The 17,145-nt window shown below is 49.7% G+C and overlaps 2 protein-coding genes across 2 annotated transcripts in view; one reads left to right on the forward strand and one right to left on the reverse strand.

Moving 5' to 3' along the window:
- Positions 1-1,028: 1,028 nt before the first annotated feature.
- Positions 1,029-2,250, forward strand: HPDL (4-hydroxyphenylpyruvate dioxygenase like). Its single transcript, XM_082264930.1, has one exon. The coding sequence runs from the start codon at positions 1,042-1,044 to the stop codon at positions 2,209-2,211; it is 1,170 nt and encodes a 389-aa protein (XP_082121056.1). The 5' UTR covers positions 1,029-1,041; the 3' UTR covers positions 2,212-2,250.
- Positions 2,251-9,543: 7,293 nt separating this feature from the next.
- Positions 9,544-17,145, reverse strand: part of MUTYH (mutY DNA glycosylase) — a 28,127-nt gene continuing 20,525 nt past the window's right edge. Inside the window, exons 8-16 of the mRNA XM_082264884.1 lie at positions 16,806-16,919; positions 16,391-16,488; positions 16,117-16,261; positions 13,986-14,076; positions 13,617-13,799; positions 12,600-12,745; positions 11,463-11,630; positions 10,021-10,071; positions 9,544-9,937 (exon numbers count right to left, since the gene is read on the reverse strand). Of these exons, the coding sequence (XP_082121010.1) occupies positions 9,827-9,937; positions 10,021-10,071; positions 11,463-11,630; positions 12,600-12,745; positions 13,617-13,799; positions 13,986-14,076; positions 16,117-16,261; positions 16,391-16,488; positions 16,806-16,919 (1,107 nt within the window). The 3' untranslated portion in view covers positions 9,544-9,826. The remainder of the gene's footprint in view (positions 9,938-10,020; positions 10,072-11,462; positions 11,631-12,599; positions 12,746-13,616; positions 13,800-13,985; positions 14,077-16,116; positions 16,262-16,390; positions 16,489-16,805; positions 16,920-17,145) is intronic.

Below are 17,145 nucleotides of genomic sequence, written 5' to 3' on the forward strand. Positions count from 1 at the left end.
GGGAGGGGGGCAAATGCCCCCCCTGGAATCTCAACTTCCCCTTTAAGGTGGTTGTTAAGCCACTTTATGCTATCCTGTCTGGTCTGTTTAATAATCCTGTGTGCCCCTGTGTCTGTGTTTAAAAAAAGAAGGCGTTCTTTACCAGTTTTCAGAGCGCCGAGCACCGCTCACATGACCCGTCAGATCTCTCCTCTCCCCGTCTGACAGCTGCCTGCAGCAGGTGGGGCCGAGGATTCCTCGCTGTTGTCAGTCGGGAGGGGAAGAGGAGGGGAGGGGGAGAGAAGGGGAGAGGCAGTGGGTCACGTGAGCGGTGATTGGCGCTCTGAAAACTTGAAAAAAATGGCTTATTTTCATAAAACACAGACATAGGGGCACACAGGATTATTAAACAGACTGTAGACCGGATATGAAACTTTAAATGAAACTACAGCATCTGGAGGGGGGGGGGGCACTGACACAGGAGCAGACAGGCAGGGAGGGAGGGGGGAGAGAGGACAGAGGAGGACAGAAGGGCTGCATATGAAGGAGGCACATAGACTGACCACAGTGTCAGGGCTCAGCAGCCATGGTATACCGTGGTCAGTTTACAGAGGGGAGGACATAGCCAGGCTTGATCTGCCAGGTATTTTAGGTAATACGGGGGGGGGGGGCAAATTACACAGCACAATCACTGTGCTGTATGAAATGCTTTAAGGGAACAGGATCAATTTTTTTTTTTTTTTTTTAATAAATACTCAAAATAAGTATGACTAAGCCCCTTCCCACGACATTGTTAAAAAGGGGCGGAGCATGGGTGACCTTAAAATGATGCCCCCCCCCTGAAAAAAGTTCTGCGGATGCCCATGCACCCACCCCCTCTCTCTGTACCCAGTGCATGCCCCCCCCCCTCCCTGGAGAGTTGATGGTTTATCTGGAGAGCTCCTTTGGGCTCTTCCAGGCGTTATTGTTTTTTTTTTTCTCAGTTAATCGATCACTTTAGACTCGTATTTGGCTCATCTCATACAATATCATCTTTTCTCTGCAGGCTTTGCATTTTGTACCATGGCGTCCCCGCTGATCCGCCTCAGCCACATCACCCTGCAGGTCTCCAGTGCCCAAAAGACCATCACCGATCTGGTAACCAAATATCGATTCCGTCCTTTTGCTGCTCGTGGCTTGGATGAGACCTCACCATGTCAGGTGGCTCTAAGAAACGGGGGAGTGGTGTTCATGGTGAATGAGAACAGTCAGGAGACCCCGATACGATCGTCTCTGCTCTATGATTGGCCAGTTCCCCTTCCATCAGCAGGCACAGCCTGCAATGTCAGCTATGAGGTGGAAGACGTCCCAAGTTTGTGCCGCCGACTGGCCGACGAAGGTTGCCACCTGTTACTGCCGCCAACAGAGCTCTGCGATGAAGATGGCTCGGTTTCATACTGCGTGGTGAAGTCTGTAGTTGGAAATGTGAACCACACGTTGATTGACTGCACTCGGTACAGAGGGCCATTTCTTCCTGGGTTCCAGCTTCTCCAGAGTGATGACGTTTCTGCGGGGGATGTGACGTCTGTAGACCATGTGACATATGCCTGCCCACGAGGAGCCACCCCGCATGTCATAGACTGGTATAGACGTTGCTTTGGGTTCCAGCATTTTCCCTTGTCCAGTGGGGAAAACCCTGACCGAGGGTTTGAGATAATTGGCCCTCAGATAGGTCTGCGCTTGACCTCCATAGAGTGCCCTGAGCGTAATGAAGTTGGTAAGATAGTTATGGCGGAATCTTTACCACAGAAAGGAATCAACCAGATCGACCAGTTCCTGCAGCACCACCGAGAAGGTGGGATTCAACACGCCGGCCTTTCCACTCCTGATATCTTCAAAGCCACCTCTTTATTAGCGCAGTGCGGAGTCCTATTTGCCGGGCAGCCCCCGTCCTACTATACCGACCCCCAGAAAGAGGCAGAGATCCTCTGCGCAGGGTTAGCGCCCCAACAGCTCTCACAGTTTGGGATCTTGCTGGACTCTTCCGCGGGATTGGCAGAAAAGAATGGAAAGATCCTGTTACAGGTCTTCGCTGAGCCCCTATTTAGCAAAGATTCCTTCTACCTGGAGCTCATCGAGCGTCGGGGGGCCCAGGGATTCGGGGAGGGAAATATCCGCGCTCTGTGGCGCTCTATGCAGGATATGATGGAAGATCTGAGCCAGAAACAGCAGGGTGGGGGTAGGTCCCAGTAACTACTCCTCAGTTATGGGGCTGGTTCAGTGACCATAGAGATCATATGATGACACCGGTACAATGGAAGCTGAAAGTGACCTGGGGTACCCCGTAAGGAAGCTATAAGTACAGCAGGTGGTATGTGACTAGTCTACTTCTACCCATCATGTTGGGTCTTCATATGAAATTATTTTATATGGATACATATCTATATGTCAAAGTGCAGCTCTGACCGCTTCACACTCCCGGGAGGCAGATCTGGTTTACATATTAATTTATTGACTTACCGAGTCTTGTAAGGCAAAATCTGTTATATTGTATATCGGAAATATTATTATTTTATGTTCCTCCATTGCTTGTGGAACCATAAAGCTTCTGGCCTAGTCCTTGTCCTGTGCTCCTTGTCCTGTATCACTTGGAAGTTTTTGTGCAATAAATATTCAGAGAAAAGGGGGGGGGGGGGTGCTTTCCTGAGCATGGCGACATCCAAATCTAATCAAAGAAGATAAACAGGTGTTCTAAAAGAGACACCTGTGTATGATGTGCACTTTATTTTTTATATTAAATACTCTTTATTACAGAATTATTTAATCATTACAAATAATATGCATCTCTTAACAATCTCTTAACTCAATCACATACTTTTGGTTCCCCAAGGGATCCCTACATTCACAACTATACAGATAGAAGAGAATCAGCGTGCTATATAAAATGACATATATCCATCTTAATATATTAACCACTTTACCTCCACTCACATGGAGGCTACTGCGGCACTTTGCCACGATCCCGTCCAGCGACGTAGACCTACGTCGCTGGACTCCTCCCCCTGTAGGCGGCGCTCGCGCGCCGCCGGAGGCGCGCTCCCGCTGTTTTCATTCACAGCGGGAGTCGGGCCAGGGGAGGAGCAGCGGCGATCGCCGCTGCTCTTACCCGATCGTCGGGGATCGAGTCTGGAGATCCGCCCGCTGTGTGTAAACACAGCGGGCGGATCTCCATAGTGACAGGGAGTGACAGATCGGAGTGTTCAGCATAGCTGGACATCCGAACTGTCCCTGTCTCACAAAGTCACCTCCCCCCCCCACACGTCAGTAAGCACCAGGCATACATTAACCCCTCCCTCTCCAATAAAATTAACCCCTTCACTGCCAGTGTCATTTTTACAGTAACTGCATATATATAGCACTGATTACTGTAGTAATGTCACTGGTACCCCCAAAAGTGTCAAAAATGTCAGTCAAGGGTCCGATCTGTCCGCCGCAATGTTGCAGTCCCGCAAAAAATCGCAGATCGCCGCCATTACACGTTAAAAAAAAAAAACACCAAAAATGACAGAAATCTTTCCCGTAGTTAGTAAACGCAATAACTTTTGCGCAAACCAATCAAAATACGCTTATCGTGATTTTTTTTACCAAACCTAGGTAGCAGAAAACAAATTGGCCAAAAATGTAAAAAAAATTTGATTTTTAAATTTTTTTGGGGGGGAATTTCATATAAAAAAATGTGAAAAATATTGTTATTTTTTCAAAATAAACGCTCTTTTTTTGTTTATAGCGCAAAAAGTAAAAATCGCACAGGTGATCAAATACCACCAAAAGAAAGCTCTGTTTGTGGGAAAATAGGACGTAAATTTCGTTTGGGTACGGCGTCGCACGACCGCGCAATTGTCAGTTAAAGTCGCACAGCGCCGATTCGCAAAAAGTGGCCTGGACGGAAGACAGCAAAATCCTCCGGTGGTAAAGTGGTTAACATACACTTATACTTCGGTAATTAGACAATCGTTTCCTTCTATATTTCACTCTTATCGAGAGTAACATTGGCATTTATCCATACATCCCAAAGCTTATGGTATTTTTGTATTACCCCTTTTATGTTCATACATTATCTTTTCATAGGGAATAATTTGATTAACAGTTTTAATCCATTGATTCACTGACAGTGATGTCACCTGTAACCATTTTACCGCTATTTGTTTTCTGGCCAAAAATAATGTTTCCTGTATTAGAGCCGGTTCACGCTAATCCGACTCAAAGTCACCCCGACTTTGAAGTCGCCTGTGCAGCGCGACTTCATCGCGGCTTGCAAACGACTTCTCATAATAGAAATCAATGCAAGTCACTCCGACTTCACCCAAAAATAGTGCAGGCACCTTTTTCTAAGTCGGAGCGACTTGAGTCACTCTGATTAGAACGGTTCCATTGCACAGCATTGGGAGCTACTTGTCAGACGACAAAGTCGCCTGACAAGTCGGAGTAGTGTGAACCGGCTCTTAGTTCCTTATTTCCTCCTCCAACAACCCAAACAGACAAAGTTCAACAATACATGGAATTGGTCTCATCAAGACCGTTGACAAGATCTCCGTCACTTGTCTCCAAACCTCAGCTGTGAATTCACAATTCCACACCAGATGCAAGAAATCCGCCCCCTCTCAGCGGCATCTCTGACACTCCGATGTGGCCCTCCGTCCCATTTTATGTAATCTACTTGGACTCAAAAATATTTGATGTGTCATGTATGATTGTCTTAATCTATTATTTGCTGCAGGTGATATTGTTAAATGTATAGAACAAATCTCTTCCCATTTATCATCCGTCATATTCAAAATAATCTCTTGCCATTTATCTCTTAGGCCTCTTTCACACGGAGCTGACCGTATTTCAATCCGCTCCGGTACTTTTTTTTTTTTTTACGGACACGGATGACACTTGTGTCATCCGCTCCGTATGTCCGCATATCATCCCATCTGTTTGCGGATGATATACGGACATAATGTAAGTCTATGGAATTGCGGATGTCAGCGCTGACATCCGATTTTCCTTCCTTTCCGTTTTTTAAACGGAAGGAAAATAGGGTTCCGTTCCGTTCCAAAAAAACGGAACAGAACTGAAAGGACGAAAATCGGATGTCAGCGGATGGTCATCTGACTATGACTCTATCCAAGATGGCAGGAAGGGGGCCCACTGCTGCGGGACCGTAATAAAGGGCCCCGCAACAAGAGTAAAGGGCCCCAGGATCAGTGGGAAGAGCCCCAGGCTTGAAGGGAAGGGCCCCAGCCAGGGGTCCGGGGGGCTCTTCATGGTTTCTTGCACTGGGGCCCTGAAGGTTCTAGTTACGCCTCTGTATACTCGTCTGATCCCCAGTCAACGCATTTCGCAAATAGCGTCTTCAGGACCATATGGGTGTACAAGCAATATTCATCTATATTAATAAAAGCCGTTTGTCCCTGCGTCCAGACTCTAGATTCCCTGTGTCCGTGATATTGCGCTACTGCGCATGTGCCACACGGACAGCCAATGGGATTGGGACGCAGAGAACACTGGGTGGCGCTGGGTGGGCGTGTATTCGAGCGGATCCCCGCCCACCTTTCAACATCCGCCGGCCCTGGCTGGGGGTGGCGTTCCGATCTGTGGAGACTGCCACCCCCCGGAGTGCGGAGACTGCGGCCGGCCCGCGGCCTATAGGAGAGGCCGGGGATTGGGCCTGCACGGGGCGCCCAGGATGACGGACACCCGGAGGAGGCGCCGGGAGGACTGAGGAGACGCGGGAAGCCGGGGACTGAATGGAAGAGAAGCTGCCGTGACCGTGAGGTAAGTGCACGGGGGGGGGGGGGGGGGAGGGACGCTGGCATCTCTGCATTGCTGTGGGCACTCTGCGATTGGGGGCATCGCTGTGGGCACTCTGCGACTGGGGGCATCGCTGTGGGCACTCTGCGACTGGGGGCATCGCCGTGGGCACTCTGCGACTGGGGGCATCGCCGTGGGCACTCTGCATTGACGCCCCCCCTCAATTGCTCAGTCTAAAGGTTTGCGCTCAGAAAATGTTTTACTTGCTCAGCACAGTAAAAAAATTAGAGGGAACATTGGCAGAATAGGTAGGGAATTTTGATAACATCGAACACACACACTGCGCCGATCGGACAATCCTATCCCCTACCCACACGCGCACGCCCACTGTCTCATTGTCGGGTCGGCTCAGTGTGGGGCATGGGGATCGGATTGTCGGGTCGATGCAGTGTCGGGTCAGCGCAGTGCCATGGAGATTGGATGGATGTTTGTTATAAGAGATCCCGCTGCCCGACCCGTTGGTGCGCATGCACACTAGGACTTTTGTCTGACCCCTTACGATGCCATCATAATTCCCTACCTATTCTGCGCATGCCCAATAGGACGTGTGACGCAGGTACAAGAGGCTGCATGACGAATCCACAGCTGATCTCAATCGGAAATGACGTAGATAGGGAAATCTGATAGAACACCGGGCGAAACTGTTGAAGCAGCGGGTGCGCGCGGCCACGCGGTGGATGTGCGCTCGCGCGGACTTACTGCTAAGCGGCAGCGGGTGTTAGAAGTGGCGGCGGGCGAGCGATGTCACGCGAGAGCCGCTCGGTCAGCTCTGCGCGTGTCCCCGATGTTGCTAGGGCAACAGGGACGCTATGCGCAGAGCTGGCTACGTCATGCGGCTCTCGCGTTGTTAGAAAAAAAGAACGAGATAAGCGAGAGCCGCTCAGTCAGCTCTGCGCATGTCCTCGACGTTGCTAGGGCAACAGGGACGCAGAGCTAACAGAGGCTCTCGCTTAACTGGAACAAGTCTGTTTTTACAAATGTTTGACCACATATGTTCTAGCGCCCGTTAATTTAACGGGCTTAATGTCTAGTTTAAAATAAACAAATTTTATGTTAGAATATAATTTCGTATAACACAATCAGTAATGTTATGAGTACACAGTAACAGTATTACTGATTGTGTTATATAGAATTACATTCTAACATAAAATTAGTTTATTTTAAGAGAATATTGCTTGTACACCCATATGGTCCTGAAGACGCTATTTGTGAAACGCGTTGACCCGGGATCAGATGAGATATGTATCTATGCAATTTATTATCCTATTTTTCTTGTCTAGGTTTCAAATGTAAGGTGTACATAACATACTTCAGAGATTTTTTTTCTCCTGTTTTTTTGTTTTGTGAGCTGAGCCCACCATACAGGGCCCATCTCTCTTTTTATAGCTGTTTTAGATGATTGTTCAATAAATATAAATTTATGGAAACTTACTTGTGATATGCGTTTCATTTTGTGCCCTTAACCAGTTCTGGACCGGAAGATATTCCCCCCTTAAAGACCAGGCCATATTTTGCAATTCGGCACCGTGTTAATTTAACGGACAATTGTGCGGTTGAGCAACGCTGTACCCAAATAAAATTTGTCCTTTTTTTCCCCACAAACAGAGCTTTCTTTTGGTGGTATTTGATCACCTGTGCGATTTTTTTTTTTTTTTGCGCTATAAACAAAAAAATAGCGACAATTCTAAAAAAAATAAATACATTTTTTCACATTCTGCTATATAACATTCTCAAAAAAAAAAAAAAAAAAAGTAAAAATCTAAAATTTTTAACATTTTAGGCCAATTTGTTTTCTGCTATATATTTTTGGTTAAAAAAAAAAAAAAAAAAAAAAAATCGCAAGAAGAGTATTTTGATTGGTTTGCGCAAAAGTGATCACGTCTAATAACTACGGGAAAGATTTGTCTTTTTTTTTTTTTACTAGTAATAGCGGCGATCTGTGGTTTTTTTTGCGGGACTGCGACATTGCGGCGGACAAATTGGACCCCTAACTGATATTTTTGGGGTGGACCAGTGACATTACTACAGTAATCAGTGCTAACAATATGCACTGTCACTGTACTAATGACACTGGCAGGGAAGGGGTTAACACTATGGGTGATCAAGGGGTTAAATGTGAGCCTAGGGGAGTGATTCTAACTGTGGGGGGGCGTGGCTTGTGAAATGATCCAAAACTTTTGACTGCAAAGGAGAGATCTGGGGTCTAATAGACCCCAGATGTCTCAGTAAAGAGTATCCATCACTGCCTATTGCTATCGCAAGGGATGTTTACATTCCTTTGTGATAGCAATAAAAGCGACCAAAATTTACTTTGGTGCTGTGCCCATTATGAGGGTTTCCCACCATCCCTGTGCTGAGTTCCCGGGTCTGTACACCCGCTGTGCCCATTATGGGGGGTTCCCACCATCCCTGTGCTGGGTTCCCGTGTCTGTACACCCGCTGTGCCCATTATGAGGGGTTCCCACCATCGCTGTGCTGAGTTCCGGGGTCTGTACACCCGCTGTCCCCATTATGAGGAGTTCCCACCATCCCTGTGCTGAGTTCCGGGGTCTGTACACCTGCTGTGCCCATTATGAGGGGTTCCCACCATCCCTGTGCTGAGTTCCCGGGTCTGTACACCCACTGTGCCCATTATGAGGGGTTCCCACCATCCCTGTGCTGAGTTCCCAGGTCTGTACACCCGCTGTGCCCATTATGAGGGGTTCCCACCATCCCTGAGCTGAGTTCCCGGGTCTGTACACCCGCTGTGCCCATTATGAGGGGTTCCCACCATCCCTGTGCTGAGTTCCCGGGTCTGTACACCCGCTGTGCCCATTATGGGGGGTTCCCACCATCCCTGTGCTGGGTTCCCGTGTCTGTACACCCGCTGTGCCCATTATGAGGGGTTCCCACCATCCCTGCGCTGAGTTCCCGGGTCTGTACACCTGCTGTGCCCATTATGAGGGGTTCCCACCATCCCTGTGCTGAGTTCCCGGGTCTGTACACCCGCTGTGCCCATTATGGGGGGGTTCCCACCATCCCTGTGCTGGGTTCCCGGGTCTGTACACCCGCTGTGCCCATTATGAGGGGTTCCCACCATCCCTGTGCTGGGTTCCCGGGTCTGTACACCCGCTGTGCCCATTATGAGGGGTTCCCACCATCCCTGTGCTGAGTTCCCGGGTCTGTACACCCGCTGTGCCCATTATGAGGGGTTCCCACCATCCCTGTGCTGAGTTCCTGGGTCTGTACACCTGCTGTGCCCATTATGAGGGGTTCCCACCATCCCTGTGCTGAGTTCCCGGGTCTGTACACCTGCTGTGCCCATTATGAGGGGTTCCCTCCATCCCTGTGCTGAGTTCCCGGGTCTGTACACCCGCTGTGCCCATTATGAGGGGTTCCTTCCATCCCTGTGCTGAGTTCCCGGGTCTGTACACCCGCTGTGCCCATTATGAGGGGTTCCCTCCATCCCTGTGCTGAGTTCCCGGGTCTGTACACCCGCTGTGCCCATTATGAGGGGTTCCCACCATCCCTGTGCTGAATTCCCGGGTCTGTACACCCGCTGTGTATGCATGACAATTAGAGCGTCATCCACACCATCATACAAATATAATTTACGTCATTAAAAGTCTTTATTTTTATATAAAAACAAAACAATTACAAAAATATTTTATTTATAAAAAACTGTAACAAATATAAGTAAAAAAAATATAAAATTTTCCAAACTGATTAAAAATTGATACACAAGATATTCCATTAGCTTTGTATGGATGGTCTCAACGTCCCTCTACCCCCCTGCGGCTGGCAAGACATGCTGGAACTTGTAGTTCCTCAGTACAGGCTGCCTTTACATTACATAGTTGTTGGTAGATCGTAGGGAGATTGTATAGTGTATGGCCAGACAATGATTGTTCATACAGATAACCCTTTATTCTGAAATGTGACAATGAAGTCCCTGTTGGGGATGAGGCTCAGAGGCGATCTTCTCCCCAGGTCAGAGGTCACGGTACACCAGGCTGCTGTGATTGGCTATCGGTCACTTCCTGTTGGTGGGTTTGAAGAAACTTTGTATGGACCTCTGTCTGTCTGGCTCCGCCTTCACCTTCCTGGTGGGCGGCGGCTTGTCTTCCCGTTTCCTCTTCTTGGTCTGTAGGATGAAGAGGCACACATATAATACACCAATGATAATGCACCCCAGAGAATGGGGGGTGGGGGAGGGGGGGTTCTCACCGATTCCGAGGCGCCGCTCACCAGGTCTTTACTCTCACACAACTGCAGGATCTGGGGAGGTAAAAATATGAGTATCATGTGTGAGCCGGCAGTGCTGATTCACAACCTGGGGCCCTTCAGTGCCTATTGTGTGGCCCTCCGGTCCCAGCAGCATGAAGTCAGTGCTGAACTTGGGTCCAGTGAAAAAAAAAAGAATTACACCCACTTCTGCTAAAGCAGCTACAAGATTTAATAAGGGGGGACTGTGATGGGGACCCCTGGACTGAGGGGGGGGGGGGTGGGACTCTGATGAGGACCCCTGGCCTGAGAGGGGGGAGGGGACTCTGATGGGGACCCCTGGCCTGAGGAGGGGGGAGGGGGGCTCTGATGGGGACCCCTGGCCTGAGGAGGGGGGGGGGGGGACTCTGATGGGGACCCCTGGCCTGAGGGGGGGGGGGACTCTGATGGGGACCCCTGGCCTGAGGGGGGGGGGGGACTCTGATGGGGACCCCTGGCCTGAGGGGGGGGGGACTCTGATGGGGACCCCTGGCCTGAGGGGGGGGGGACTCTGATGGGGACCCCTGGCCTGAGGGGGGGGGACTCTGATGGGGACCCCTGGCCTGAGGGGGGGGGGGGACTCTGGTGGGGACCCCTGGCCTGAGGGGGGGGGGGGACTCTGGTGGGGACCCCTGGCCTGAGGGGGGGGGGGGGACTCTGGTGGGGACCCCAATGTAAAAGGAAATCCAAAGGGGACCCTAATATAAGGGGGACCCCAACGTAAGAGGGGAATCTAATAGGGACCCTAATGTAAGGGGGGGGGACTCGATGATCATGGGGACCCAAATGTAAGGGGGAACTGATTGGGACCCCCAATGTAAGGGGGGACTCTGATTGGGACCCCCAATGTAAAATGAAATCCAATGGGGATCCTAATGTAATGTGGGGCTCTGATGGGGACCCAAATGTAAGGGGGACCCCAATGTAAGGGGGGGGGGGACTCTGTGAAGGATGAATGAGATCCTGCACATGCGCAGCTCAGGGTAGATTCTCAGCATGGTGCCTGTATGCGGGATGAATGAGATCCTGTGCATGATAGGAGTTAAGTCATCATGCAGCAGCCAATCAGGATGGAGGAAGACCTGGCACCCAGAAAACATCAGGTAGAAGACGCCGGCGCTGGCGGGGGACCTTGGTGACATCGGATGATTGGAGGGGGACGGTCGAGACATTTGCTGCTTTAGTTGCACTTTTGCACATTAAAAATTGGCTGGGACTTTTTATTGCAGCAGATCACTGAGAGATGGAAGCCGAAAACCCCGCCCCCCTCCGATATTCACCTCACATTCACCATGGATTCACCTCCTTCAATGAGAACACCCCTCTTTATATCACATTACAACCAATTCCTATCCGTACTCTTCCATTACTATCACATATATAGATCAGAGAGGGGAAGCGCGCACCTTTTTCATGGCAGTGGGGACGGCGGAATCCAGGAACTGCTCCCGGGTGACCCAACGACTGGCTGGCTGCTCAGACTCCTCCTCCTTTATAGAGAGATTTCCCGAGAGATCCACAGACAGGAAGTACACCAAATACGTCTGATTAATGTGCGAGAAGATATGGACGACCTGCAGGGGGGGTGACACACAGAGATACAATGTAACACATTCATAAGAGTGTAAGCTCCTCTGGTACAGAGACTGATGTGACTGTGGGGGAGGGGACATTAGAGTGTAAGCTCCTCTGGTACAGAGACTGATGTGACTGTGGGGGAGGGGACATTAGAGTGTAAGCTCCTCTGGTACAGAGACTAATGTGATTGGCTCAGTGATCTCTGTACAGCACTGCGGTATATGTCAGAGCTATATAAATGTATAATAATGAAGGGTCCCCTCCCAGTCACACACTATTATTATTATACATTTATATAGCTCTGACATATACCGCAGTGCTGTACAGAGAACACTGAGCCAATCACATCCGTCTCTGTACCAGAGGAGCTTACACTCTAATGTCCCCTCCCCCACAGTCACATCAGTCTCTGTACCAGAGGAGCTTACACTCCAATGTCCCCTCCCCCACTGTCACATCAGTCTCTGTACCAGAGGAGCTTACACTCTAATGTCCTCTCCCCCACAATAACATCAGTCTCTATACCAGAGGAGCTTACACTCTAATGCCCCCTCCCCCACAGTCACATCAGTCTCTGTACCAGAGGAGCCTACACTCCAATGTCCCCTCCCCCACAGTCACATCAGTCTCTGTACCAGAGGAGCTTACACTCTAATGTCCCCTCCTCCACAGTCACATCGGTCTCTGTACCAGAGGAGCTTACACTCTAATGTCCCCTCCCCCACAGTCACATCAGTCTCTGTACCAGAGGAGCTTACACTCTAATGTCCCCTCCCCCCACAGTCATATCAGTCTCTGTACCAGAGGAGCTTACACTCTAATGTCCCCTCCCCCACAGTCACATCAGTCTCTGTACCAGAGGAGCTTACACTCTAATGTCCCCTCCCCCCACAGTCATATCAGTCTCTGTACCAGAGGAGCTTACACTCTAATGTCCCCCCCTCCCAGGTTGCAGCTTTCTTTACCTCTCCGATGAACTGCAGCTCCTTCCCGGAGATCACATGACCGGTGAACTCTTGGAGGCGGCTGCATACAATCTCCCGCCGCTCCTTCTCTGTGCAATCCTTCTCCAGGAGCATGCTGGGAAACTCCCACATGCCCGCCAGCAGACCTACAACACCAAACCAACAGAACGGCATCAAGGTGTGCTGGGAGAGTGCAGGGGGTGTGCTGGGAGAGTGAAGGGGGTGTGCTGGGAGAGGGCAGGGGGTGTGCAGGGAGAGGGCAGGGGGTGTGCAGGGAGAGGGCAGGGGGTGTGCTGGGAGAGGGCAGGGGGTGTGCTGGGAGAGGGCAGGGGGTGTGCTGGGAGAGGGCAGGGGGTGTGCTGGGAGAGGGCAGGGGGTGTGCTGGGAGAGGGCAGGGGGTGTGCAGGGAGAGGGCAGGGGGTGTGCAGGGAGAGGGCAGGGGGTGTGCAGGGAGAGGGCAGGGGGTGTGCTGGGAGAGGGCAGGGGGTGTGCTGGGAGAGGGCAGGGGGTAGGCTGGGAGAGTGCAGGGGGTGTGCAGGGAGAGTGCAGGGGGTGTGCAGGGAGAGTGCAGGAAGAGTGCAGGAAGAGTGCAGGGAGAGTGCAGGAAGAGTGCAGGGAGAGTGCAGGGAGAGTGCAGGGAGAGTGCAGGGAGAGTGCAGGGAGAGTGCAGGGAGAGTGCAGGGGGTGTGCACAGGGTATGCGGGAGTGTGCATGTGTAGGGGGTGCGCACAGGGTGCGCGGGGAGCGTGCACAGAGTATGCAGGGGGGTGCAGGGGTAGTGCACAGGGTATGCGGGATTGTGCAGGGAGTGTGCACAAGGTATGCAGGAGTGTGCAGGGAATGTGCAGGGGGGTGTGCACAGGAATGCGCAGATTCCGAGCCCCAACATTCATAAACTAATCCAGATTCTTGGTGAGGATGAGGGTGTCAGAGCCCGCCCCTTTCATAAACCATCCCTCCCCCAAACTCCCTTCCTGAACCCGTCCCTTTAATCCTTCAGTCCTGAGGGCAGTGTACCTGTCTGTGGTCTCTGTAGTAATAGGAACTGCGCCTCGCCTGGCCGCCCTCGTCTCTCCAGTACGCAGGTCAGCGTGCGCTCCACCCGAGGCGCTTTCTTGGCAGATTTGCGGGGAAAGTTTGCCACGCCCACAGCGCTGTCCCACGAGTCACATGACGGAATGCACAGCGGACAGGGGAGGGCTGCAGGAGGGAGAGAACAGAGTCACATGGGATATCCTCCATCCTGGGGGGGGGTGATCTGTGTTCAGGGGCAGCACCCCAGACTTGTGATTGTTTATGATTCTGTTTGTTCTGAAGTTTAGCAATATACAGTATATATATATATATATTAGAGAGTAATGACAATAGGGCATCGCTCTCGCTCACCACATTCCTCGATGTCGGGGAGGGTCGCAGGATGACGATCTGCTCTTTTCTTTACAAGCTTAGCGACAGCCGATGCAGAATCTCTCTCCACCTATAACAGAGAGGTCAGTCAGCCGGACTCCCAGCAAAGCTGCACTGCGGAAATAGAGAGGATATCCCCCGACAATGCGATATTCATGCAGGGAGAGGCCCGAAGCCGGTGTGCCAATCTGATCACAAACCTCCAATAGACTTATATGGTCACTAATCGCAGCTGGTCACCCTGAAGAAGGCGGATTTGGAAATCCCTGAAATGCGTCATCACCAACCTTCAACCATTTACTGACCGCCCCACGAACATCCACTGTGGCAGGGCGGCCGCTGTGCACTGGATCACGTATCTGGTATGTGATCAGCGCTTCCTTGAAAGGCGCACGCATGCGCCGCTCCGTCTGTGCTTGGATTTGTTATAGCACAAGCCGATCAGCGGGTCCCGGTCAATCATTGATTGCCGATAACTTATGATTGGCTCCATCATTCACGAAAGAGAACTCTGTGCTGTAAGCAACACAGAGCTCTGTACACTGACAGGCGATCTTGCTGTTTTTTTATTCCCTGCAAAGCAACAACAATATAACAACACATTTAACCCTTGGATTGCCCCTGATGTCAACCCCTTCCCAGCCAGTGTCATTAGTACAGTGACAGTGCATAGTATTAGCACTGATTACTGTATTAGTGTCCCTATTGATGTCAGTGTCAGTAGGTGTACCCCCTCCCTCAGCAAGCGTTAGTTAGTACAAGAAAAAGGAATAAATGCTCCTGCGCTTAAGAGTTGTAAAAGGCTTAATCTTATATACGAGTGACTCCACTTGTTTGACCGCTGTAATGGCTGTGCTGTCACTCCAAAACAGCTCAGGGGAAACCCATATGGACTCTAGAAGGAAAACATACAGAGGGCGCACCAGCCTAGCGCATTACCTTTGCGATAATAGAAACAATATATATTAAATATAATATATAACAAAAAATAATAAAATATATATAAAAAAAAAAAATTATATATATATAAAAATAATATTTATATATCATACTCACAAAACCAAATGACTTTTCAGGCGTAATAAATAAAAATATATAACATAAATATAATATCATTATACATACATACACACATATACACATATATATACATACATATATATATATATACACATACATACATACATATATATATATATATATATGTACACATACACACACACATACATACACACAAATCCACCGATAGTCCATAAAGCAAATCCACCGATAGTCCATAAAGCATAGTCCACTGTTCTGAAACGGTTGTGGGTTGTAGATCTCCAAATAACACTGACGCGTTTCGAGGGTGACCCCCTCTTCCTCAGAGCTGAATTTGGGATGCGAATAGCTGGTCTTTAAATGCTCACAAAATCACATGGCCCCCTGGTTCTAGTCTCTCCCTCAAAGGGCGGGCCAATAAATTGAAGTGATTCAATTGGATCAGACACATTGCAGAGAAAAGGAAAAACACTTACAATGGAGAGAAAAAAAAGTGCTTTTCCTTTTCTATGCAATGTGTTTGAATCACTTCAGTTTCTTCGCCCGCCCTTTGAGGGAGAGACTAGAGCCAGGGGGCAATGTGATTTTGTGAGCATTTAAAGACCAGCTATTCGGATCCCAAATTCAGCTCTGAGGAAGAGGGGGTCACCCTCGAAACCCATCAGCATCATTTGGAGATCTACAACCCACAACAGTTTCAGAACAGTGGACTATGCTTAATGGATCGTCAGTGGATTTGTGTGTGTGTGTATATATATATATATATATATATATATATATATATATATATATATATATATATATATATATATACACACACACACACCCATATATATATACACACCACTTTGGATGGGATTTCCTCCCACTTCCTGTTTTGGCTGTGGGACAGGAAGGGAAATCTCCCCCATGGGACACTTGACATGGGTTATAACCCTCCTGTACACAAAATGAAACAGATTCGACTTTAATTGTAGGAAATCTAGTGACTCCTTTACATGTATTCAGATAATAAAGTGTTTGCAGCAGCCAATCAGAGACGAGATAAGCTCCTCCGGTTCCCCCCTACCTTCTTATAGGCTCTGCACTGGTTCTGCAGTGGACAGTCTGAGCACAGCGGCTTCTTGGGGGTGCAGATGGTGGCCCCCAGCTCCATCATGGCCTGGTTAAAGTCTCCGGGTCGTATCGGGTCAACCAGACCATTTGCCAAACTCCTGCATGCGACAATAAATGTGATGACTCAGACGGAAAACCTGAACAGAGGATTATACGGGGGGGGGGGGGGGGGGGAAGGTCGCAGCTGGAAAAACTCTGCAGATGGAAGTCAGGAATCCTGAACCCACCAAAGAGCGTCAGAGACCGCCGGCGTGGTGAAATCCGCTCCGACGCAGCGCAGCCGGCACAAGACGCGGATGACATTTCCGTCTACAACACCCGTCACCTGCGGAGAGGGGGAGCAGAGACAGTCACCATTACAATGCATGGAAATCACAACTCTGCTATAAAAATGCAGTGCCAGCGATACCCTCCCCCCTCCCATCAAAAAGTGAATACTTCCCGGATGCAATGTTTGTACATACACGAGCTGGGAGGCGGTGTGTGCTATCAGTCTGAGGTGTGCCAGCTGACAGAAAAATATTCGGGAGCATCAGAGTTGTCCTTGAGTCGTTTAACCAATTTTTTCCAAAGAACTGCGGTGTCCCCAATTTCAGTAGTGATAGGTTCAGAAGCAGCCTTTGTTTTTTATGTGGAGATTACCTGTCCATAAGAGATAGAGGCAATGGCTCCAGCGGTGTATCTGCCCACACCCGGCAGCAGGCGCTGCAAATCTTCTGCATTGTGAGGAATCTTCCCTCCCAACTCCAGAACCACCTAGTGGTCAGACAGCAAATTACACATTACTACAGTGAGAGGGTTGAGAGACATACATCACATTAACTACTTTACCACCGGAGGATTTTCCTGCTTTTGCAACTTGGCACTGTGCGACTTTAACTAACAATTGCGCGGTCATGCAACGCCGTACCCAAACAAAATTTACGTCCTTTTTTTCCCACAAACAGAGCTTTCTTTTGGTGGTATTTGATCACCTCTGCGC

The sequence above is a fragment of the Pelophylax lessonae genome (genome assembly GCF_965119305.1).
Source record: "Pelophylax lessonae genome assembly, chromosome: 8".
NCBI classification, from domain to species: Eukaryota; Metazoa; Chordata; class Amphibia; order Anura; family Ranidae; genus Pelophylax; species Pelophylax lessonae.

Bases quoted from the DNA above. Each gene is read 5' to 3' on its own strand.
- HPDL (XM_082264930.1), top strand. From the start codon at position 1,042: ATGGCGTCCCCGCTGATCCGCCTCAGCCACATCACCCTGCAGGTCTCC.